Genomic DNA, 26888 nt, shown 5'->3' on the forward strand with positions numbered 1-26888 from the left:
TGTTGTATAAAAAAATATTTCAAAAATATATTCTTCGAAAGCCAAATCTTTAAAGCCTAAAGCGGTAGATACCTAATAAGGGTTATTCAACTTTTTGATTGCCTATGATCTACTGCCCTCTCTCTTAGAATCGGTTAGATAAGAAGGCGATAAGGGTATAATAAATATTAATTCAGCAGTTAAGACGCTCATAGCGTGCTCCTCAGGGCAGTCTTTGTTCGGCTGATGGTAGCTGCAATCGGGTTGACAATCACATACAACGTAACGGCAATGATCCCAATCAGGAGCGCCAATCGAACCTGGCCGTTGTTGTCCTCCTGGAACCACTGGGAGTAAACCCCCAAAGCGATTGTGGCGGATCCCATGATGTAAGTCACTGTGCCGGCCACTCCGTGCATGATTTTGGAATAGATCGGTCTCACTAGGTGTCGCAGCTGGTAGCCGTACTTGGTGAAAATGCCTCCCCCAATGGAGGCTAACGTGAGGATGACCGTTATGAGGCCGACTATTGCATGGGTCGTTTGGAAGTGTTTCTTCTCCATGCGAACCTTGTTCAGAAAGATGCACACGAAGGCAATGGTGATGAGAATGCCAGCCAGAGCCTGCAGCAGCCAGTGGATGAGGACACGGGTTTTCTGGTGCTGCCTGTAGGTTAGAAGGTTCGCTCCGGACAGGGTCAGTACGGCCTGGGACATCAGGATGAAATACTGCAAACGGGAAACAAAAGAAATTGCGATATATTGATATTGAAAGAACATAATGAACATTACATTTTTATAATTAGGCTCAGTGTACCAGTTATGGCTATAGTACCTCAAATTGGCCATAGTTGATTTTCAACCTTTAACGATGCAAAAGCAATTGGCATGTGTCAGAGGAAGAATCTTTATCTGACCATCACTACATACATCTTTATTGAACACTTGAACGTTACTTCGCAAACCTAGCGTATCAAGAATCCCCGGTCAACCAACTGGGATCTCTTTATTGATATGGTTGCGGATAAATCTCATGAATACTCACCATCCATTGACACTCCAAGTGATTCAGATGATGCCGTTGATACTACAACGGCCTTCATCATGGAAACTTTTGAAGAAGCTTGCCCTTTGCGGTCTTCGACGACTACATGAGGAACCCCTTGGTGGAACTCTGATCTGGCGAAGCTCAGGAAACATTGTATAAATAATTGGAACAGACGACGTTCGGCTACATCGGAGGCTTACAGGTCAGCTCGCTAGGCCTACCGCAAGGTCTGCTGAATTATTCGGCTGGAAAAACCTTTATACAAATGTTTCCAGTTTGAGTGAAATCAGTTGGTTGAACAAAATCTTTGCAAAATCTAAGGATTTCCGATTCAATGAACTTCGTTTGCCAAATGGCGATTTCACTTCCTGATGAGGAAGTTTTGGAATTCTCATTCAATACACACCACTTCCCCGGATGTGTGGATAACATCTTCGGATGATGCCTTTTCTTGTAGTTATGACTCCCTGGCTTCGGCACAGAGTATTGTAACTATAGAATCGATTGAGTGGGCTCTAAATAAATAGCATACATACATACATACATTTATTTGTTCAACATCATTAAGACAAGACATAATCAACAATAGTACGCCACAATACTAGGTTTGTGGCTGCCGCTCTCCATCCTCGGTCGCGCCCAATGCTCGCCAAGTCACGCTCCACCTGGTCCGCCCATCGTGCTCTCTGCGCTCCACGCCTTCTTGTGCCAACTGGATCCGTTGCAAACACCAGCTTTGCAGAGTTGTTGTCCGGCATTCTTGCAACATGCCCTGCCCAACGTATCCTTCCGGCTTTGGCCACCTTCTGGATGCTGGGTTCGCCGTAAAGTGCAGCGAGCTCGTGGTTCATTCTTCTTCGCCACACATCGTTCTCCTGCACACCGCCGAAGATCGTTCTTAGCACGCGTCGCTCGAAAACTCCGAGTGCTTGCAGGTCCTCCTCGAGCATGGTCCATGTCTCGTGCCCGTAGAGGATCACCGGTCTTAGCAGCGTTTTGTACATGGTGCATTTGGTGCGTGGGTGAATCTTTTTCGACCGCAGTTTCTTCTGGAGTCCGTAGTAGGCCCGACTTCCGCTGATGATGCGCCTCCGAATTTCTCTGCTCACGTTGTTGTCAGCCGTCAGTAAGGATCCGAGGTAGACGAATTCCTCCACCACCTCGAAAGTATCCCCGTCTATCGTAACATTACTACCCAGACGGATCCGGTCGTTTTCGGTTCCGCCTACCAGCATGTACTTTGTTTTTGAGGCATTCACCACCAGTCCGACCTTTGCTGCTTCGCGTTTCAGGCGGGTGTACAGTTCTGCCACCGTTCCAAATGTTCTAGCGATAATGTCCATGTCGTCCGCAAAGCACACAAATTGACCGGATTTTGTGAAAATCGTTCCCCGGCTGTTGGGCCCGGCTCGTCGCATCACACCTTCCAGCGCGATGTTGAAGAGTAGACATGAGAGTCCGTCACCTTGTCGCAGTCCCCGGCGAGATACGAATGAACTGGATAGTTCACCCGAAACCCTTACGCAGTTTTGCACACCGTCCATCGTTGCTTTAATCAGTCTAGTCAGCTTCCCAGGAAAGCCGTTTTCGTCCATGATTCTCCATAGCTCTGCGCGGTCGATACTATCGTATGCCGCTTTGAAGTCGATGAACAGGTGGTGCGTTGGGACCTGGTATTCACGGCATTTCTGGAGGATTTGCCGTACGGTAAAGATCTGGTCCGTTGTCGACCGGCCGTCGATGAAGCCGGCTTGATAACTTCCCACGAACTCATTTGTTTTAGGTGACAGACGACGGAAGATGATCTGGGATAGCACTTTGTAGGCAGCATTCAAAATAGTGATCGCCCTGAAGTTCTCACATTCCAAATGGTCGCCTTTCTTGTGAATGGAGCAGATTACCCCTTCCTTTCACTCCTCCGGTAGCTGTTCGGTTTCCCAGATCCTGACTATCAGCCGATGCAGACAGGTGGCCAACTTTTCTGGGCCCATCTTGATGAGTTCAGCTGCGATACCATCCTTACCAGCTGCTTTGTTGGTTTTGAGCTGGTGAATGGCATCCTTAACTTCCCTCAGCGTGGGAGTTGGTTCATTTCCGTCCTCCGCTGCACTGACGTCGTCGTTCCTTCCGTTGCCGTGGGCTCCCGTGCCTACGTTCTCCACGCCGTTCAGGTGCTGATCGAAGTGCTGCTTCCACCTTTCGATCACCTCACGTCCGTCCGTCAAGAGGCCTCCGTCTTTATCCCTGCATATTTCGGCTCGCGGCACGAAGCCGTTGCGGGATGCGTTGAGCTTCTGATAGAACTTCCGTGTTTCTTGGGAACGGCACAGCAGTTCCATTTCTTCACACTCCGCTTCTTCCAGGCGGCGCTTTCTCTCCCGAAAGAGGCGGGTCTGCTGTTTCCGCTTCTGTTTGTAACGTTCCACGTTCTGTCGAGTCCCTTGCTGCAGCATTACCGCCCTCGCTGCGTTCTTCTCCTCCAAAACCGTTCTGCACTCTTCGTCGAACCATTCGTTACGTCGATTCCGTTCCACGTACCCGATGGTGCCCTCGGCTGCGTCGTTGATGGCTGCTTTCACTGTACTCCAGCAGTCCTCTAGAGGGGCCCAAGGAGGGGCCTCATCGAGCTCGCCCTCGTCTGGCAACGCGGCTTCGAGATTCTGCGCGTATGCTGATGCGACATCCGGTTGCTTCAGTCGCTCTAGGTTGTACCGTGGCGGTCGCCGGTACCGTACATTGTTGATGACGGAGAGTTTTGGGCGCAGTTTGACCATCACCAGATAGTGGTCGGAGTCGATGTTGGCGCCACGATAGGTCCTGACGTCGATAATGTCGGAGAAGTGCCGTCCGTCAATCAGAACGTGATCGATTTGAGATTCCGTCTGCTGTGGTGATCTCCAGGTGTAACGATAAGGGAGGCTGTGTTGGAAAAAGGTGCTACGTATGGCCATATTTTTGGAGGCGGCGAAATCAATGAGTCGTAGGCCGTTTTCGTTCGTCTGCTGGTGGGCGCTGAACTTACCAATCGTCGGTCTGAATTCCTCCTCCTGGCCTACCTGAGCGTTCAAATCACCTATGATGATCTTGACGTCGTGGCTTGGGCAGCGATCGTACTCGCGTTCTAGCTGCGCGTAAAATGCGTCCTTGTCATCATCAGTACTTCCGGAGTGTGGGCTGTGCACGTTTATTATGCTGAAGTTGAAGAATCGGCCTTTGATCCTCAACCTGCACATTCTTTCATCGATCGGCCACCAACCGATCACGCGCCTCTGCATTTCACCCATCACGATGAAAGCTGTTCCCAGCTCGCGTGTGTTGCCGCAGCTCTGGTAGATGGTATGATTACCTCTAAACGTTCGCACCATGGATCCTGTCCAACACACCTCCTGCAGCGCTACGATGCCGAACCCGCGGTCCTTCAGTAGATCGGCGAGTATGCGGGTGCTCCCAATGAAGTTGAGAGATCGGCAGTTCCACGTACCGAGTTTCCAATCGCATGTCCTTTTTGTTCGCTGGGGTCGTTGCCGTTGGTCTCGGTTCGTATTATTCTGTTGCTGATTTTCCGTTACAATGGTTTTTTACGGCTGGCTCGTAGGGCCTGACACCAACCCCCTACTTTCCGGAGGACCATAGTGCACAGTTGAGCTTAGAGTCCTTCCCTGGCACTCGGACGTAGATCAGCCGCCCCTTACATGGGGATCAGACGCTGTTGTGAGCCGCTCCTCCTGGAGAACAGACGCTCAGGTTTGCCGAAGCAAACCCCCCCTTCCCTGTCAGCCTACGACCAAAGTTCCCACCGGGGTTGGTTACCCGATCTTCCCTAAGGTTGCTCATAGTTTCCGGCCGGTACCACGTGGAGGTAGGGATAGGAGTTGCTGGGCAGAGGCTAGTGGATCTCAATGGGATCTGAATTGCGCAGCATACCCAGCCTTTACCGTGTTTAAATAAATAGCATGGCTCGTTTTAAATCTCCTGGAGCAGATGGGATATATCCTGTTTTGCTCAAGGAAGAGATTTGATTATTTCAAACATGTTAAAAAACTACTTATTTGTTGTTTTGCTACAGGGTATATTCCCTAATCCTGGCGGAATATTACTGTGGGTCGTGCGTCGTATGAAGAAGAAAAGAGGTTGGTTCAATCCTATCAGTTTGACCTCTTTCCCTTCTCAAATGTTTAGAACGCATTGTCAATTATCACATCCGTGATGTTCATCTGACCAACATGCCTCTTCATGTGAATCATCATGCATAGTATGCATTGCATTGCAATCTGGTAAGTCCATTGTGACTCTTTTACACACAGTTGTTTACGATATCGAGAAAGCATTTACTCAAAAGCAAATATTGTTTGGGTGTTTTCTTAGATATCGAGGGAATTGGAAGCCGCACGGAGTCATGGTATATCTCCAATGATTTCAAATTGGATTTACCAAATGCTCAAAAACCGATATCTCTACTCGACTTTGCGTCAACCAGCGTTTAGGAAATTGAGTGTTTGTGGATGCTCCCAAAGGGGAGTCTTGTCAAACATTTTTCGTAATATCTCGTAGCAGATACGCTATTGAGGCAACTCAATAATAGCGGGTTTCCTACTTATGGTTTAGTCGATGACTACCTAACATTGTTAGTCGGTTTGTGCATCAGCACCCTTTTCGCCTTGATGTAAAGTGCTCTTCAGGTAGGTGAGGGCTGGTGTCGCAAATATGGCCTTTCGGTAAATCTGAGTAAAACATCTATTGTTCTTTTCACGGAAAAGCGAAACCGTAATGTTGTTCGACCTCTACGTCTCTTTGATTCTGAAATCAATGTGACTGAACAGGTAAAGTACGTTGGAGTCATTCTTGATTCCAAGCTTTCCTGGACACCTCATGTTGTGTTCAGAATCAAGAAAGCTTGTATGGCCCTCGGGCAATGCCGGCGAACCTTTGGTACAACTTGGGGTCTGAAACCCAAGTATATCAGATGGATTCACACAACTGTTGTTCGTCCAATATTGGCCTTTGTCTTGTATGGTGGCAAAAGCGCGAATTGAGAACGGTCCAATCAAAGTTAGGCCGCGTTAGGCCATCTTCAAAGGATGTGCTTAATGGCGATGTCTGGAGCGTTCTCTTCAACTTTTACGGCAGCGCTCGAAGTTCTCTTTGACGTTGCCCCACTACACATTCATCTCAAACAAGAAGCACTTTTTTGCACTTACCGCCAAGCTTACCGCCTATGGGTACTCGATTTACTGGAGGAAACTCCTGTGAACCGCAGATCAACACACACCTCGTTGTTTCCACTTTTGGTGAATTGGGACAAAGTTGTCCTTGCTCCAAGTGATCTTACAATTGCTTGTAATTTTCCATATAGGACATTTTCCACAAAATTCCCTTCCCGGGAAGAGTGGACATCTGGTTATCTGGAGAGAAGTATTTCAGACGGCATCGTATGTTACACTGATGGCTCCCTTCTCGAAGGTCGAGCAGGTGCTGGTGTTTATTCTCGTGAGCTAAGGCTGTATCAGTCTTACTCACTTGGTAGACACTGCACAGTTTTTCAGGCCGGAAACTTTGCTCTTTTATGTGCGGAGTGCAATCAGTACTGCAGCAGCACGTAATGGGCAAAGTAATATACTTCTGTTCAGATAGCCGGGCTGCTATTAAAGCACTTGCGTCGGCCAACTCTAGGTCGAAGGAAGTTATCGCTTGCCGAACTCAAATCGAGGAGCTGAATTCAGCAAACGCTGTTCACCTTGTATGGGTACCTGGCCATTCTTCCATCGATGGGAATGAATAGGCTGATGCTCGCACAGGAGCATCACATGACTTCATTCGCCCTGAGCCAGCTATTCCGGTATCCAAGTGTTGGGTAAAGCTTCAGATTGACACCTGGGCTGCCACTCAGCACAAACAATACTGGAATAGTTTGGAGTCATGTCGTCATACAGCATTGTATTGTACTGAGCCATCTCTAGGGGTGGCGAAGTATCTAACTAATCTGTCTAAGCATAATTGCAGCATGCTGGTCAAAGCGTTGACTGGCCACTTTCGACTCAGCTATCACATAACGAATATTCAGCAAGCTGATTCATTTGTAGGTATGTGATAGCTGTGAATCCGATTATGGAACTTTGTATCATTTGATATGTAACTGTCCCGTTTTTGCGCAACTGCGTTTCCGAGTACTCGGTAAACACTTATTAAGTGAAACTGACTTCTGTAACGTGAATCATCAGGGCGTCCTGTTGTAAACAGCTATAGGCTCCAAGATGTTAATGAAAGTTTGATTTTTTTGAAGAATTTATGAAGCAACATCAGCGATAGTTATTGAAGAAGCATCTAAATGAACTTATGAAAGCTCATCTGAGGTTTCCTGAAGATATCACTAAATCAATACATTCTGTTATTCTGTTATTCTGTTATAATCAACGCACCCCCGAGCCGTGGCCAATCTGCGTTGTTTCGCTGGGCGATACGTCTACCAGTAGACTTGTATCTGCCCTATGCTAAACCGATTAGCATATCAAGTCCTTTCCACTGATGAGTAGGCTCGAATGTCCCGCCCCTCCCTATAACCCATAGGGGGAAATAAGGAGTTTCCAGTTTCAAGTATTGTATTGATTATGACACCAACTCTTTCTATTCCTTGGTAAAAAAAAAAAAAAAAAAAATCACTAGACTTGTTTTATCAGACTACTATTAATAATGAACATAATTAAGATACAAGTTTGCATACACAATTGTAAAAGCAGTGTTAGATACTTTAAAGTGAATTGAAAAATGTAAATAAGATAAATTGTAAACTATTCCGCGGCGACACGAATGCTTCAACAGTGTCATAAATAAACGCGCAAACAAACAAATAATTAATATTGAAGTATGCATATTGCATTATCTATTAGCAAAGTCGTAGAAAGAGTTGGGCGCCTGATTATAAAATTGTTGTACTTATCTTGTGTGTTTCGGACAAGTCCCGTTTGTGTTGGCCATTGGGACACTTCTTGCTTCAAAACGGTCGTTTCTGGAATGGAAAGAGAATAATTGGCCGCACAACTCCGCAAATGGGCGGCCCGCACATATTAGTATAATGTTGCAATGATTGAAAATAGTAGAGTATATTTGTTAATCTATATGAATACTGCTACTAGTTCAGGTTTCTCACCCTCCACGATTCTCTAGATACTGTTATAGCGTGTTTGTTGTTAATTTGTTGATAAGTGAAGCCTCCAGTACTTCAAAATTCAATGTAGCGAAGATCTTGAGCGGATAGCATTCATTGATAATGATAGTGATTATTTTAATATAATATGGCTTAACAAAAATTACTATTCAATTATTTTAAATCGGATTCGTCAATAAAATTATTGTTCATAAAATAATTAACCATGCGAATATCGAACTACACAAACTAAAAAGTGTTATTATATTTTACCAATGATTTCATCCTAATCTTGACCCTAACATAGTTATGCGCTTAGTGGACAATTAACAAAAATAGTGTTGTTTCGACAATAGTCACATACTATGCCCTACGACATTGACGATTCTATTGTCTATGGCTCACCTATTTAGCGCCACCCAGCAGGGACTTGGTCTGGTACCCAATTCAGTATATCCGCTCCACGTAATGTACCGTACCTCTTTCGATTTGTGATATATTACGCGGAACATTACTCTCTTCATTCGGATAGCGGCTATGTAACCCATTGGATTAAAAACCTCCATCAAACATGAAGCGATTAATCGGAGACTGAAGACTCTATACCAAATTTGGCTCAGAGACAGGTAATCAGTGAAGTCAGTTTTTCTCGTTTGTCAGAGACGATTGATACGTATTAAGACAAACTTTCCACTGCATCTGCCAGCAATAATCTGTGATCGATCAACATTTCGAGTACCTACCCCAATTTACACAAGTATGCCAAGGATCACCGCTAATGCTTTACAATACAGTTGGAAAAACTAGAGCAACACCTGGCCACAATGATGCATAAAGCACTAAAGCGGACCGGAAGTTTCGGTGAGCCAGCCCCACCATATCACTAAATCAATACATAAATACAAATCATTATTTCATATTAGTTAGAAATTGTCAATTGGAACCACAGAGACTAAAGGTTTCATTAACGATAATAAATGAAATTACTGGATTTATATAGAGACACCAAATGAGGGGCCCAGAATCAAAGGGGTGTAAGTGACCATTTTGTCGATTTTGAGCTGTGCATATCAAAAAATTCTTCAGATTTCAAGCTTTCAGAAACTTTTTTAAGATTATTTTTACGATGATTAGAGAAATTTCAATAGATCGTGATAAAATTGGGTCGATTCTGAAACTCCATACATTTTGTATGGGATGAAGAATTGGTGAAAATCTTTAAACGTAATTTACTCGAAAACGGGTTTTTGTCACTTGCTCCCCTTTGCTTCTAACAAATATACTATATTAACAATATAGGTCACTCTAACGATTTTTTGGCGACACCTTTTTAGTGAATGTGGCGCCACCAAGCGTCAGAAGAGGTACTACTACACACTAAATGCATGCGCTATCCGAATGACGTTTATTCTGTCGAACTGTCATTGTATGGTGGGGATGCCCATTTCTTCTGAAATAATCGATTAAACATTAATCGATTTTTTTTCAACTACTCAAATTAGAACAAATTTTATTCTCTCTTCTTGAACAACTTCTGGCGTGTATTATCGTCGCAGCACCAAATCGAAGTCGCGACTCGTGCGACATGCGAAGTTGCAGATGAGAAGTAAATTTGAACCGATAAACGTTCATAACAGACAAAAACACAGACGACCCAAATCGAGCTTTCCGCTCGGCTTTCCGTTAGCGAGTTATGAACGCTATTTTCTCCGGAAATTACACAAGAATTTCCTTGTGGGATCCCTTTAAGAATGCACCCTGGATTTTTTTTCCTTGTTTTTTTTTCTCTAAGATTCCTCCTGAAGCTCTTGGGGGATTCCTCCAAGATTCCTCCCAGAAATTATTCTGGAATTATTTTAGGAACTCTTTTCGGGATTGCTCAGGGAAAGCGTTGCAGCGTTCCTCCTTTATCCCCCAACACTTTTTTTATCTGGGATTACATATCTCCATGAATAAAACGCAATCAGTGAAGTACTAGATTTGTAGTATAATTATTTGTATAATGAGAAAGTTTTTTTTATCTGTATTAACGAGATTTTTAGCCCTAGGCTAGTTCATCTCGGGGATAATGAGAAAGTAAATTCTCCGTTACTGCAATAAAATGGTAACTGCAATAATGGTAACAAAAAAGCAAGGGTTTTATGACTGCTTGTGTGATTTGATGGTGTTTGAGCAAAACTTTGGGTAACTGTGTTGTTGTATTCTCATTTAATGCAACTTCAACAACATATTTTCCTAAAGTTTTGCTCAAGCAGCATTAAACTTGGCATTAAACTAGGCTAAGAATCATAATACCCATGAGTTTGCACCGTTTCAATGCAGAAACGGAGAGTTTAGCATCTCACCATACAAAAAAAAAACAACTCATTACTACAAATCTAGTATTCACATATTTCTTCTGTGAATCCCGGAAAAAAAAATACTTCTGAAGACATTTAAAATTAATGGAAATCTCGGAAGGAATCACAAAAATAATTTCTGGAATATTTTTGATACTTCAAAGAGGTTCCCTCTGAAGGAATCCTGGAAAGATCGCTCGAAAAATATCAATTAAATTGTTCATATAAAATCGCCCTGGAGATTTACAAAGTCACTTCGGAAATCTCTCCGAAATTTCAAAAGAAATTCCTTGAAAAATCCCAGAAGACTCGGTGGAAATCCTTAAAAGACGAAGTGAATTCCAGAAGGAACTTTTGGAGGAATACTGATAGAAATCCCGGTTGAAATTCCCAGGAGGAATTTTTGAAGGAATTCTTGGATAAATCCAAACGTTCTTGGAAAATTTTGTAGGAATTCCAGAAGGAACTTCGGGGGGTATTCGTAGAAAAAAACTCTTGAGGGAATTGTTGAAGGAGCTGAGCTTCTGCAGGAATCCAAGAAAAACTTCAAGAAACTCCTATTAGGAAATCTTATAAGGAACTTCTTGACGAATCCTAGAAGAGAATTCTTGAGGATTCCTAGAATTGATTCTTGAAGGAACATCAGAAGAAATTGCTGGAGTAATTTCAGTAGGAACTCCTGGGGGTTCCTCGAAGGAAGCTCTGGAGAAATTTAAGAAAAAAAAAACTTTGAATCAATCTCTGAAGACACTCATGGAGGAATTTCAAAAAGAGCTCCTGAATGAATCACAGAAAAAAAAACTAGAAGGAAACCAAGGGGAATGACATATCCTTTTCTAATCGGAAAATCCGCATATATTCGTTCCTAACCGTCGCTAACCGCTGCTAACTGAGCCGCAGGTGCAGTTAGACGCGATTAACGACGGTTAGCAATGGATTTTTCCGGTTAGCAAAGGAAAAGAGAAAACTGAGAAGGAACTTCCGTTGGAAAATCAGAAGGAATTCAGAAAGGAAAGGAATCTGAAGGAATGCCTGACTAAATTTATGGAGGATTATCACTCTGCAGCAGGCGAATTTGCTAGAATATTTTTACTAACTGAAGTTCACCCAGAAGCCCATGACTGTATATTTAAATATAATGAGCTTTGCAAGGATTTCGCGACGATCGTGTAAATGTTCAATCTATGGCAGCACAATGTTCACACATCCAACAACAAAGGATTAGTCCGGAATGAAACAACCAGTATTCGAATAAACTCACAGTTCACTTCGGAAGAACAACGTAATTAACACTTATGTGGCCGGCAGGGTACCCGGGTACCTTTTTCAATTTCAAATCTCGACATTTTAATGGTTGTTGAGACTAGGATGTTGGAACTTTGTTAGATCTTAGAACTCGTGAATATACATATATTAATGGGGTTGACCGAATTTTAAAGTAAGGAGGGGCAGGGGGAGGGGCTCCTGCATTTTTTTATTACGTGGAAGGCCGGCAGGGTACCCGGGTACCTACGAAATTGAAATGATCATATCTCCGTCAATTTTTCATAGATTTTGGAAATTTTTAGCTCATTCAACTCAGAAACTCATCATCTATCGGGAAAATATTTGGTTAGACCGATCTAATCACCGTGGTTTTCGGAAAATCCATATTTTTGGGAGCATGTCCCAGTGTTTATGGTCAACCATGGCCCCACGAGAAGCGTGTTCCGAAATCACAGTTTCAAAGTCAACACGTTTTATGATTCCAGGCCAGTCAGATACGATATGCCAAAGCAATTTTACGATGCTTGGTACCGAAATTGCTACTAACCTACCGAAAATCCCGTATATTGTATTGTATAAAAACATGGATCCGTAAATCCGGATTTTCCGGTACCCATGGTGATCGGACCGGTCCAACCAAATACGATCTCGATAGATAATGAGTTTCTGAGTTGAATGAGGCAAAACTTTTAAAATCGGTGGAAAAATCGCTGAGATATGATCATTTCCATTTCGTGGGTACCCGGGTACCCTGCCGGCCTTCTACGGGTGTTTTTTTTGCTGGCCACACTACGGTTAATCGAAATTAAATTTGACGGGTTCTATTCTCAGGTCCGGTCCCGGAGCTCATTTTTTTGTGAGCACGAAACGCTCAAACGTTGAAATTTCGTACATCTGTCCATTAGCTTATGCACCCTTGAATTCAATGTCTTGAACTCTGCCACAAGAAATTTGACCTGCATTTGGTAGGTGATCTTCCGGATTTTTGTAAGCTATCCAATCCGATGTATGTATGTCAGCGTGCACATTAAGAAAGATGATATTAAAAGTCATTGTCAAAGGAAAATAGCAACCATCAGGGCAAAATATAAATTAATTTTGAGGGTGAAAATTTTAAATTTCGAAGTGAAACGATTTCGGTGATGTTACAACGAGGGAGCATTCAATTTTTTCTACAGATGTATTTTAGTTCACCACAAAACCGTAAATTACAGTGCGCATTTGCAACAAATCAACTCGGTGTGTTCAAAGCACTTATTAAGCATAAACCAAAGGAATAGTGCGCTGAAGACATCAACTGGATTTGATGCAATCGCGCACTTTTATTAACGTTTTTGCACTTATAAAGATCGAGTGCGCAGTCCAGTGGTGAACTCAATGCGCAATATTATTTTGTTTGTGTATATTGTAAATCGATTATTTATTAATCGATTACAGTCAGGTCTTTTTTTACGCGGTTTTGATTTACGCGGCCGCGTAAATGAAAACTCCATACAAAAAAAAAATTCATCGTCTTATTTTTGCATGATTCGTCGAGAAATGGTGAGACTTTTTTTACGCGGTTTTTCGAATTTTGAACTGAGTTTTTTTTTTACGCGGTACGTATCCCCCGCGTAAAAAAAAACCTGACTGTATTTATTAATCGATTATTTTGGAACAAAAAACTTTGACACCCCTAACATCTTTTTTTCTGAAATGTCACCTTGCACGGTAAACAAAAATTGATCAAAATACAATTATTGACTTTTTCTGACAACAGGTGGTGCTGTAATCATTCGTAAACGGCGTCTCCATGTCGTTGTATGTGAGAACACGAAGTGACCTATATTGTTAATATAGTATATTTGCTTCTAACCTCCTTAAATTTATTAGGTAGTAGGATGGAGTCGAGAGTCAGGCATATAGTAAAATTAATTTGTATAATCAAAATGCACCCTTCTTTTTATACCAAATGTCTATTATAAATTGTAATTATATAAAGAATTATGTAGGTACATGTATAGTCAAGACACAACTCAATTTAGTCTAATTCTGAACTGGAGATCTGCTCAGCTTACTTTAAGATGAAGAAAACAAAGTCACTCCATGCTCTGGTAAGAACCTCTCAAAAATAAAAATAAAAATAATCCCCACACTTCCAGATAAGCCCTATAATTAGTAATTACTCACCCCGATGCTCATAAACGTCGGATGCCACGAAAACAGTACGGTGGCTTTGTTGAAGCAATGATAGGTGATGAAACCGGCTATGGCAAACATTAGAAAGTTTGCCAGCAAGTTGACCAGAAGTAACCGTATGCTCAACATTCTGATCGTGGCTTGTTGCTGCTGCTGTTGGGCCGTTCTCGTTGCGGTTGTCGTCTTGCCGTACACCACCTGTTGCTTGTCCGTCGTGGATTGTGTAGATCCTCGCCGTGCTCCGCTGCCAAAACCTTCAGCCGCCGAAATGATTTCATCCGCCTCTACTTCATCCATTACGGGCTCACTGATAAGGTCACTATCATTCGTGCTGTTAGTACGTTGAGAACGTTGCCTGTTATCACTTCCTTGATGATCTTGGACCGACTCAGTAGTACGAGGATCTTGATGATGACGAGGATCGCTGCGATCGCGACTTTCCAGCGAACCAGCTGTTTGTGTGTATGCGTGTGTTTATTTATGTGAACAAAGAGAAACGTAAACAAAACGGATCAAAGGTTGACGTTTGATCGATTTTATCGATCGGAGTGAAAGTAGGGTTGGAAATGAACGATAAGTAACGGATTGATTGTTCCCGCGATCATTCACAGATTGAAGATCTTTCACTCCTTCCGCGAAAATAAAAATAAATAAATTTTATCGTCGTAAATAAATATGTGATGATGTTTTGCTCTGTTCTGAATAACTGCACACTATTTTTAATTCGCTGGAAACCAGCAAAATTTTGCTGGTTTTTGACATGCTGTAGATACAGCAATCCATCCAGCAATATATTTTTACTGGATGTTCAGCAATGTGTTCTGACAGCATATTTTGCTGGTCAACCAGCAATTTTGTCCGCGCTCGATTCCGGCTGCGTTTTTTGTTTGTTTTTTTTTCAGAAACTTTAATTTAAATGTTTTCTTATTAGCTGAAATTTATTGAACCAGCATTGTACAAATGCAAGAGACATATATAAAAACATTGCGCTTTATTCTCTATGCTGCCGAAGACTTTTTTGTTGGAGCTTTCATGCACACTATTTTTAATTCGCTGGAAACCAGCAAAATTTTGCTGGTTTTTGACATGCTGTAGATACAGCAATCCATCCAGCAATATATTTTTACTGGATGTTCAGCAATGTGTTCTGACAGCATATTTTGCTGGTCAACCAGCAATTTTGTCCGCGCTCGATTCCGGCTGCGTTTTTTGTTTGTTTTTTTTTTTTCAGAAACTTTAATTTAAATGTTTTCTTATTAGCTGAAATTTATTGAACCAGCATTGTACAAATGCAAGAGACATATATAAAAACATTGCGCTTTATTCTCTATGCTGCCGAAGACTTTTTTGTTGGAGCTTTCATGATTTCTGCTAGTTCTAACGTCGGTTTGGAAGTCGGAATGAGGAGGCGAGGAACACTCTACGGAAAATTGTAAGTTTTTGACAAGTGATTTGCTGGTTAGCCAGCTTTTTCAATGTTTGCTGACTATTCAGTTAGCAGTACCGATCTTTCAGCAAAATGTAATTTGCTGATGCTTATTCAGCAATTCGTTTTGCTGGATGAGAAAATCAAAATTTGGTGTGTGATTTCTGCTAGTTCTAACGTCGGTTTGGAAGTCGGAATGAGGAGGCGAGGAACACTCTACGGAAAATTGTAAGTTTTTGACAAGTGATTTGCTGGTTAGCCAGCTTTTTCAATGTTTGCTGACTATTCAGTTAGCAGTACCGATCTTTCAGCAAAATGTAATTTGCTGATGCTTATTCAGCAATTCGTTTTGCTGGATGAGAAAATCAAAATTTGGTGTGTGTGCTCGATTAATTTTTGGATGAAAATATCCACTGATCTCAAGCTTTTCTCAAACACTAAATTTGTCTGTGACTATGCTTATAGGAACACGTAAATAAAACAAACTGTTGAGATCAACGTAAGGGAAGATTCAAAAATTACGTCCATCGTTTTTCGGGATTTCTAGATCCCCCCTCCCCCCTCTGTCACGCAATTTCCCTATACCCAATACACGTACTGTCACACTTTTCTAGACCCCCCCCTCCCCCAAATGTTGGACGTAATTTTTGAACGTTCCCTAAAATTAAAGAAATAAAGCAATACTTTAAAATAAATCAAACACATATTTACAAGAATCAAACGCCCCCATCCGGCTGTACGGTACATTGGAATCACTTTCGTTTTCTTCGTTCTTCATCTTGAGAGCGATGAACGCGTTAAACCGGATTTCTACGACGAACTGTATTCACACTTCTTGAGGTGAGATGAAACTGAAACCAACTATCTATTTTAATTCACATTTACGCTGTGCCCTAAAGCAGCTGTTGTATTGTTGTCATGTGTTATCGCACTCCGTCTTATTTCGTGTGTTGGTGGTATTATCAAATTCAAGTGGGCTCTCCTCAGCAGGTCTCGTGGAGACTATCGTCGCTGGGAAGACGTTTCAGGGGTAAATATGTAGTTTTTATTGAAACAGTGATACGTAGTCCAGTAGCAGTCAGTGTTACGCAACCATATATCCGTGGAATAATTATAATTATACTTGCACATTTGATTAACAAACATGATTTATTCCATGGGAAAAGTTCATTTTTTTTATTCAATTTAATATGAGACAAATTCAGTTCGTTATCTATATGAGAATACATGTAGCGATAAGGTATTTTAGATGGGATTGATAGCGTTGCAAATTTGCTTCATTTAAACCTGATTGTTGGCACGTCATTCTCACATTTCACTTTCGATTTCGCTATCATCTTCGTAGATGTCTGTGAAGGTAATTATCTTACTCACTCCTTACCTTTCTCTATCTCTTCATTCTCGGCTTAATCGAACTAAATTAGCTGGTATTACAACTTTTTGCGATCACTCTCATTGTTTCAAGTTATCAATATTTCACGTGTAAATCAGCTTCTGTAATTCGTTACATTGAAGTGATAATGAACCTTTCCTAACAATATCGTCAGTTTTCGCCTGGATTGAGGATAGAAAGCTAAAAGCTGTTGGAAATGACAGATTTATCTTGAGATTAGTATGATTTCAGGCAATTTCAATATCATCGTGAATGTCTGATTATTCGTGAAAATACAATAATTTTAGACAAAAAAAATAGCAGCGTGTCCCTTGACGAGCCCCGTACAGAGTTGATGTACACGTGCTGTAGTCCCATGTACGGGAGCCACATTGCAAGCGAGCTCCCAGGAGCACTGTACATTTTGAGACTGAAAGTTGTGTGCCTCATTTTTCTCAAGATGTGTCTCATGAACTGCGTCTCATGCGCTGATTAAATTAGAAAATTTTACGACAAAAACTTCCTAAACGAACGAGAATTGAAACCTTAACCTTTGCATTGAGAGTCCCTAGTCTTATCGCATAGACCAACCAGACACTTGAGTTGTGAACGGAAAAAAGTTGTTGAGGTTCTTCGTTACCAAGAAGTTGTTTTCACCTTAGATACCAACAGCTCACGCAGCGCATGAGACGAACTCCTCGGGAGCTATGCGCCAAGCTCGCACCCATCAGATTTTCGTGAGCCTCCTGGCAGCGCAGCACACTGCAATTTTGAAGAGCTATAGGAGACAATTTGGTGTGAGGCTCGCTGTCACATTTCAGGCCAAACATGTCTAAAGGTCCAATCTGCAGAAGAGAGGCTCTCTTTGGTTTCCCTCTCTTTCGTTAATATCTCAGCTGTTTATTTGTATTATGATTGTCTCCTTGCATTGAACGATGGTGAAAACAATCGTCTTTTGATTTGTACTGCAAAAATAGTTGAAAAGTGTACCATTACATTGCAATAATTGAAAGAGAAAGTGAACAAAGAGAGCCTCTCAAATGAAGATAGGACCTATTGAATTGTTTGGCCTGAATTTATGTACACATGAGCAATCGGAAACTCTGGCCCCGTATCACCTTAAGTGTGAATTAAAAATGACTCCACCCCTGCGTTACCCGTTACAACAAACGCCGTGGAAACATTTCGTTTGTATCGTTTTACTTTTTTGCGCCACATTCAAGTTTGCAAACCCGCGCGATAAGGATCGTTCTTTGTGGCCGTTCGTTTCAATTTCAGATTTTTTTTCACAATTTCGCAGTAAATTCGTCAAAAATATCGGAAAATGTCCCAAAAAGGTAAGACAGTTTCCAAAACGAAGCAAACAAAGTCGTCCCGAGCGGGATTAGCCTTCCCGGTGGGTCGAATTACTACCGCCCTGAAGAAGGGCCAGTACGCCGATCGCATCGGAACGGGTGCCGGAATTTATATGGCGGCCGCGCTGGAATATCTGATGGCCGAAGTGCTGGAACTGGCTGGAAACGCCGCCAAGGATAACAAGAAGAGCCGGTAAGTTTTGTTGGGTAGGAAAATTTAACCTTCCATTATCCATTGGTTGGTGTTTTCTATTGTTTCTCCCTTAGCATTGTTCCGCGTCACATCCAGTTGGCTGTCCGGAATGACGACGAGCTAAGTCAGCTGCTGAAACATGTGAGCATCTCCCAGGGCGGCGTGTTGCCCAACATCCACACGGTGCTGCTGCCGAAGGGAACCCAGATCAAGAAGGCGGCTGCAATGGGTAGCGATGCTGGACCAAGCCAGGAGTACTGAGAGAAGGAGGTATTTAGCCATCCTATAGGGAGCAGAGATTACTTTGCGCGGAGAAGCATCACTGTACCTTTCTTTACCATGACCAAGTTGATTTTTAGAGGATAAGAAAAGCGTGCCAGTGGCATAGCCTTGTTAGTTTGTAATATGCGCTTTGAATATTGGAACTTACGGATTTGAGATTAAATATATGTATTTTAATTAACGATAACTTTTAGTTGTACTTGCAACAAGCGTGGTTTATTTTGAATACAGCGTGCTATATGCCCTAATGGGCTTAACCCTCGAGCGATCGTGCTGTTGTATTTTGTACAACACGTTGAGAAAATCTCGCTTTTTGTACTCAACATTAGCGTGGTGTGCCGAACTGCCCCTATTCGCATAACAGTCGCATGTTTGCTGGGTTTCCTATTCACATGGGACTGTTGTGCCAATGGGGGCAGTGAAGGTGGTAGCCAACCTCGAGTCTTGAGTTCAAGAGCCATTTCAGTCCAAGAGGAAACACTCTGGATTCAAAGTGTTTTTTTTTCCTCCCCTGTTGGGGAAATTAAGCCACTGCGTCCAATAGGCTGAACTTTTGTGGCATGTCCCGTTTTGATATTCGCATCTAGCCAGCTAATTACCATGTGTCAAGCAATCAGCTACTGCCACGACGCGTCGTCTCCCAGTCAGGTGCAATGAAATTGATAAACTCCAAGACCTTCCCAGGTTTTGCAGACCAGATCTCACTGGATTGCAAGCAACCACTATTTAGAAATCTTTGCCTGCGCGTGTATAAAGCACCACAACTGCAAAGCAGATGTTCCGAGGTTTCACGTTCCGTATTACAGAAATGACAGATATCACTCTGAATATGACCAATATTTTTCAAGTGATACCTGCTCGGGCAGTGTCCAGTTACTAGGCCAGTGTATGTACATAGACCTGTGGTGGCAACACTGCCACCGTACATGTATATAGTTTTATCACAATAAATGTCAGTTGAGTTTTGACTATCGATAAATATAGAGCTGTGATTGAGTACTCTGTGTCCGTGAATTAATTCGTTTATTATATTCGCCGCGTCGGAAAATCTCCCGAGGTGTGCGGAACGACCGAAACTCCCACATTGGTGACCCCGGCGGTAGTTTGAAACGCGAGTTCGTGGAAAATAGGACAGAAAAAGATCGACCATGCAGAACGATCAGTTGCGTCCGGGAACAACAATGATGCCTGCAGCAGCAGCCGCGGTGGCTGTCAAATTGCCGGACTTTTGGAAGTCCGACCCCGCCATGTGGTTCGCCCAGGCCGAGGCACAGTTTGTCTTGGCAGGGGTTACGCAGGATTCTACAAAATTCCACCACATCGTCGCAAAAATTGACCAATCTGTAATTTGTCACGTCGCAGATTTGGTCAAAAACCCACCAGCAGCGGACAAATATGAGGCGATCAAACTTCGTCTTATTTCCCGATTCGAGTTGACACCGCAATCACGGCTGGAGCGTCTGTTGAATACGTGTGATCTTGGAGACCTTCGGCCAACTCATCTGTTGGCAAAAATGCAGGAGATATCCACAGGTCTGAATGTGGACGAATCGCTGCTGAAAATGTTGTTCCTGCAACGTTTACCGCCAAATGTTCGTGCCGTACTCAGTATCAACGATGGGAGCCTCTCCAAAATAGCAGAAATGGGTGATAAAATCATGGACCTGTCGCCGCAAATTGCAACTATTTCAGAAGCACGAGCGGTTCCCGCAAACTCGGCGGCTGACACAACACTGGATCCATATCCCAAGTAACCACGAAGCCGTATATAAGTGCATCAATTTTGCTGTATATTGATAACTAAAATTATGAATATAATGCTGCATTACTTTAAACACATCATTGAAGCAATATTAAAGTCGAAAAGGGCCCTACTAAAATCAAATTAATGCCACATATTGCAGCACGCTGACAGCCATTGCTAAAGCAATATAAATGCATGTGCTGTACATTTGCATTTCACATGCTTGATACGTGCAACACGAAAAACCTAAACAAAAATCTATTTATAGCACCGTTTCGTTATCGACAGTACTGATGCCCCCACACATGAATGTTTTAACCATTATTTTTTTGTCGTCGGATCGGGAGTCGAACCAGAAGTGTTGAAGATCGCTAGATGAGTTCCATACGCGCTGGCGCCTTGGACCGTTTCTGCTGCAGTGATATCAACAGATATTTCATCAACTTAAAGGAAACTGTTCTTCTGTCTCAATCATTGTAGTAAAGAGTAAAACGACTATGTCATATGTAATAGAATACAGTAAATTATCACATTCCGATAAATTACTGATAAATACATAATGCATTTTAAAAGATATTTAATCAACATAAGAAAATTAAAACCTCGATTAAAACACCCTTCGTACACTGCTCATATGCTAATTGTGATTTCCATCGTTATTGGCATGTGATAGCAGCCTACAGAAAAGAGAAAAGTTCATCTCTAAATAGGTTTTGCTGTCGTCGATCGGTGGCTCATACGGGGAATCAGTTGGTCGGTAGTCGAACCAGAAATGTTGAAGACCGCTAGAGTTGACCGTAAAGTTATTCAATCTTCTTGATTTCATTTGTTTACCATTAGAGTCAAGCTTTTATAATTGTATTGTTAGAGCAAACTTTGCTAGTTTGTACATTGCATTTATTCAGTTTTTGCAGTGTTGAATTATTGAATTATCTCATATCACCTTTTAATAAACCCGAATGTAAAGAAAAATGCAATGCATCATCACACTGATAATGTCAATCTAAAGGATTATTGCATGACAAGTGTGGAATTACTGCATTTCGCATTGCAAAGGTTGATATTCAGTCTAATTCGTGCAATGTTATAATGCTTGTGGTTACTTGGGTACTCTCAAGAAAGTCTTGGAAGTCAAATCGCGGCATTAACTGCCGAAATTCGCCGGATGACAACAAAACCCCAACGTCGTTCGCGTTCTTCATCTCGCGGTAGACAACTAGCTGCAAGCAACGATGTATGTTGGTATCACCGTAAGTACGGCGGCAATGCGGAGCGGTGTCGCAGCCCGTGCAGTTACCAACCGTCAAAAAACTAGAAAACCGCCCACCCGTTACCAACGAAGTGGGCGGAAGTCAGTACAGCCATCGTCTTCGCATCTTTGACCGAACATCGCAGATCAGATTCCTCATCGATACAGGCTCGGATGTATCGATTTTACCGGCCACCAGAACTGATAAAACGCACGGCCCTTCGACTTTCCAACTACACGCTGCAAACGGCTCGACGATCAGAACCTATGGAAGTCGCTTCGTTACCACGGATCTAGGACTTCGACGACGATTTTCATGGAATTTTCTGATTGCTGACGTATCCACCGCTATAATTGGTGCCGATTTTCTGGCCTACTTTGGAATAATCGTGGACCTCAGCAGTCACAAACTTATTGATGGAAAAACCAAGCTGCATTCGACCGGAGGGCTCACGGAGGCAATTGTGCACGGTGTGACGACGATCGATGCCAATCATCCGTTCCGTGATTTGCTGACCGAGTATCGTGAGATCACAACACCCCCTACTTTGCGTTCTGAAATTCAGCACAATGTTACACACCACATTCAGACCAAAGGCCCTCCAGTGGCCTGCAAAGCTCGCAGGATGGCTCCTGACAAATTGCAAGCAGCAAAGAAGGAGTTTGAAATGATGACGGAGATCGGGATCTGTCGACCATCAAAAAGTTCTTGGGCGAGCCCCCTACATTGCGTCCCGAAGAAGAATGGAGAGTGGCGTTTCGTGGGGGATTACCGTAGTCTGAATCGCGTCACCATTCCAGATCGGTATCCGGTACCGCACATCCACGATCTTCTGAACAATTTTCTAGGGAAAAAAGTTTTTACCACCCTGGACATGGTACGTGCCTACTACAACGTACCCGTGGAAGAAAGTGATATACCCAAGACAGCCGTTATCACCCCGTTCGGATTATTCGAATTCACAAGAATGCAATTCGGTCTGTGCAATGCGAGCCAATCTTTCCAACGATTTATGCACAGCATTTTTGGAGATCTGGACTTCGTCATCGTTTTCGTGGACGATATTTGTATCGCGTCTGCATCCGAGAAGGAGCATCGAAAGCACGTACGCGTCGTTTTCGAACGACTACGTAAAAATGGACTAGTATTGAATCTTTCGAAGTGTAAGTTTGCACAATCGGAAGTAGATTTCCTTGGATATCGAGTTAGTGCATCAGGAATCAAACCAACGTCAGCTAGAGTAGCCGCCGTCGTCGATTATAAGCAACCCAACACGATCAAAGAACTTCGTCGATTCCTAGCTTTGATCAATGGGTACAGACGTTTTTTGCCTCATGCAGCGGAAATGCAAAAGCCTTTGCAAAATCTCATTCAAGGAAATCGAAAAAACGACAAGCGAAAAATTGAATGGAGTTCCCAAGCTGCAGAAGCATTCGACCTTTGTAAGCAAGGCTTAGCAGCGACTACATTACTCCACTATCCGGACTCTTCGAAACCGCTGGCGCTAATGGTGGATGCTTCCGATGCAGCAGCGGGGGCAGTGCTACAGCAATATTCGAATGGAACTTGGCAACCTTTGGGTTTCTTCTCACAGAGGTTTTCGAATTCGCAGAAAAAGTATTCTGTCTTCGGCCGAGAACTTACAGCGATGAAACTTGCTGTCAAATACTTTCGGCACTTGGTTGAAGGTAAGAATTTCACCATATTTACCGATCATCGCCCTCTCACATTCGCGCTCGATTCAAATTCCACTCATTTGCCACACGAAGAAAGGTATCTCCAGTATATTTCAAGCTTCACGCGATCTATTCGGCATATTAGCGGCAAAAACAATTTTGTTGCTGATGCTTTCTCGAGAGTGGAAGCTATTGCCACACCTACTGTGATAAATTATGACGACATTGCAGTAGAACAAAAGCACGATCCCGAATTACAAGGGCTTCTGAAAAGCAAGACAACGTCATTGAGATTGGAACTTAGGGATGTAATGGGTTCGTCTAATCAAATCTATTGCGACGTTTCAGACCAACGGTTATCCCGTCCCTACATTCCTAAGCAACACCGTCTACGCGTCATGCAAACTATCCACGGGTTGTCGCATCCAGGCATTCGAGCAACAAGGAAGCTACTATCGTCGAAGTTCGTATGGCCATCCATGAACCAGGACATCGCAAGCTTCGTCAAATCGTGCGATCGATGCCAGCGTTCCAAAATCAATAGGCACACCCTCGCTGCGTTGGGAGATTTCGATGTTCCCCAAGGACGTTTCAGCCATGTGCACATGGATTTAGTAGGACCACTACCACCATCCAAAGGTTATCGATATCTTCTCACTGTTGTAGACAGATTTAGCCGATGGCCTGAAGCGATACCCTTATCCGATATGCTGGCAGAAACAGTGGCAAGTGCGTTCTGTCAGGTCTGGGTATCTCGTTTTGGTGTACCAGAAACAATTAGCACTGATCAAGGCCGACAGTTTGAATCAGAGCTCTTTCTGGAACTGACCAAATGGCTTGGGACTGTCAGAACTCGTACCACGGCTTATCATCCTCAAGCGAACGGATTAGTCGAGCGATTCCATCGAACCCTGAAAGCGGCAATTATGTGTGTCGACTCTGCCCATTGGAGTGAAAAACTGCCACTAATTCTACTTGGACTTCGAACATCCATTCGCGAGGACTCAAACTGCTCTGTGGCGGAAATGGTATACGGACAACCACTGCGTATTCCAGGAGAATTTTTTGACCATCATACGGAGCAAGCCAATCGATCGGATTTCGTTCAATCACTCCGTCAGGTCGTCCAACATATCAAACCAATGAATAATACACGTCACTCCAAACAGCGTGTGTTCATACCCAGCGAACTGAAAACGTGTAAAGCAGTTTTTGTTAGAGTCGACACTGTGAAACGACCTCTTCAACATCCATACGAGGGACCGTACGAGGTTATCGAACGAGGTGACAAGAACATGGTTTTGTGCATCAAAGGGAAGAAGCAGAGAATTTCCATTGACAGATTGAAACCAGCCTACACCTGTAATCAGCTACTAGAGTCATCCCAGGATACCTCTACGAAGGTAACACCGTCAGGACATCGAGTAAGGTTCCTAGCATGACTGGAGGGGGGTTATGTGGTGGCAACACTGCCACCGTACATGTATATAGTTTTATCACAATAAATGTCAGTTGAGTTTTGACTATCGATAAATATAGAGCTGTGATTGAGTACTCTGTGTCCGTGAATTAATTCGTTTATTATATTCGCCGCGTCGGAAAATCTCCCGAGGTGTGCGGAACGACCGAAACTCCCACAGACCTATCTGAGAAAATACAAACATTTGCATACCTATCTGTATTTTCTCTCAAGGCAGATATTTGCGCATTTCAAAATAGCAAGAATCTCTGCTTGAAACACCGTAAGATAGTGTCCCCTCTCTCTCTCTTCTTGGCGTAACGTCCTCATTGGGACAAAGCCTGCTTTTCAGCTTAGTGTTCTATGAGCACTTCCACAGTTATTAACTGAGAGCTTCCTCTGCCAATGACCATTTTGCATGCGTATATCGTGTGGCAGGCACGAAGATACTCTATGCCCAAGGAAGTCAAGGAAATTTCCTTTACGAAAAGATCCTGGACCGACCGGGAATCGAACCCGTCACCCTCAGCATGGTCATGCTGAATACCCGTACGTTTACCGCCTCGGCTATATGGGCCCTATATGGTCGGGGTTCTGCTAAACCGAACCAAAGACCATTTTTTGAAAAATTGAGTTTTTTTTAACCATTGGGTGAAGAAAATGATGATCTTCCTTCCATGTAAAAATCCAGTAATTCTGACAGCTCTTCGCGGAGTAAATTCAAAATTTCTGTTTGGTAGAACATACAAAATATTATTTTGCATCCAACCAGAGTGAACTGTAAACCATTCGATAGAATCAGCGAAATATTTTAGTTTTGGTCCAGGTGATGAACATTTCAAGTTCTCCTCATCGCCGTCAGATTTCTAACTTCTAACCGACTCATAGTAACAATATGTGAGAGAAATGAATACGTTATTAGAAATATGGGTGTTGGAGGAATCAATTATGTTTCGATGGCGTTTATCGCCATTTTTCCAAATCATATTCAGCCAGACCGAACCAAGTCCACAGCATTTTAGGAGCAATTTATTCTCAAGAATACAAAAACCAACTGGTTTTTAATACAAGCGTTATGTCGATACACCTCATACTGGTAATTTAACACATGAGCCGTCATTGTACAACAAGGCTAATTAGAATAATAAAGCTTGAAAAAAATCAAACACTTGGTTCACTTTGGCTGATCGAAAAATGGCGTTTTCACAAAAACCATCCTTGAGAAGAATATTTAGAACTTCATTCAGACTTAACGACAGACCTTCAGCAAGGTAATATGACCTAGAGGTAACGCGCTTGGTTATCACTCAGATGATCAAAGTTCGAATCTTTTCACATTTTTGAATTTTTTTTTTGTACTTAGTGCACTTTGGCAGAACATTTTCATGGTTTTCTTCGACCAGCATAAATTTGAAGTACACAAATTGCTCCACATTCACATCTCAGGACCACAGGGCATGCAAGGACAACATTTGACATAATCACTCTTGCTCTGTGCCTCCACATGCACCGCTTATGAAAAAATGCATGGGTGGGGAGGGCTGAGCTGGGAGGGCTTCTGCCGTTCATATTAAACACTATTTTGAGACCTTCGTGCTACCATACTATACGCGTCCTCTTTGATTCATGTAAAGGATTGTGAGTTTTGAGAACCACTGGACTGGGTCTCATGCTCTCGCCGTTCTGCGTGCTCGCCGATAGCATTTCGTTATGCCTCGGTCGATGCACAATCGCAGAGATTAGAATAGAAGTAATGTAGTCGCCGTGTCGTACATACGTGTCGTTTTGTAATGTTATTTTAATGTAAATAAAGTTATGTTTTAACGTGTTAATTTCGCTACGCCTGGGAGTTTCAATAGACTGTCATGTCTCCCGGCCACCCCGAACTCCAGGACGTAACAGTGGCGACGAGAAATCCGTGCGTGCAGTGAGGACCCGCGACACGTTAAGTTTTCCGCGGAGGAGAAGATGGGCGACGACCAGACAATGGACATCGGGCGGAGTGAGCAAGCACAGCTCCAGCATTCGGCTTCAATGGCTGGACAGGATCTGCACCAGCGTCAGGTGGATCAGTGGCAACACTCGCCGGTTCAGAGGTCAGTACACCAGAACCAACCCAAGTAACCACAAGCATTATAACATTGCACGAATTAGACTGAATATCAACCTTTGCAATGCGAA

General features: G+C 43.0%; 2 protein-coding genes and 1 long non-coding RNA gene across 3 annotated transcripts; 1 reads left to right on the top strand and 2 right to left on the bottom strand.

The window, feature by feature from the left end:
• Positions 1-9: 9 nt before the first annotated feature.
• On the bottom strand, positions 10-16307 carry LOC109418833 (probable transmembrane reductase CYB561D1). The gene is made up of 3 exons (XM_019693072.3): positions 16088-16307; positions 13942-14402; positions 10-707 (listed from the first exon to the last, which is right to left on the bottom strand). The coding sequence occupies exons 1-3, from the start codon at positions 16152-16154 to the stop codon at positions 189-191; spliced, it is 1047 nt and encodes a 348-aa protein (XP_019548617.3). The 5' UTR covers positions 16155-16307; the 3' UTR covers positions 10-188.
• A 1648-nt stretch (positions 16308-17955) lies between these two features.
• On the top strand, positions 17956-18765 carry LOC109405821 (histone H2A-beta, sperm). Its single transcript, XM_019678881.3, has 2 exons — positions 17956-18296; positions 18371-18765. Exons 1-2 carry the CDS (start codon positions 18073-18075, stop codon positions 18555-18557), a joined length of 411 nt encoding a protein of 136 aa, XP_019534426.1. The 5' UTR covers positions 17956-18072; the 3' UTR covers positions 18558-18765.
• Positions 18766-19092: 327 nt separating this feature from the next.
• Positions 19093-26816, bottom strand: LOC134292201 (uncharacterized). Its single transcript, XR_009999520.1, has 2 exons — positions 24891-26816; positions 19093-19478 (listed from the first exon to the last, which is right to left on the bottom strand). It is a non-coding gene; the product is annotated as an uncharacterized LOC134292201 (long non-coding RNA).
• Positions 26817-26888: the final 72 nt, after the last annotated feature.

This window comes from Aedes albopictus, chromosome 3 (assembly GCF_035046485.1).
Source record: "Aedes albopictus strain Foshan chromosome 3, AalbF5, whole genome shotgun sequence".
NCBI classification, from domain to species: Eukaryota; Metazoa; Arthropoda; class Insecta; order Diptera; family Culicidae; genus Aedes; species Aedes albopictus.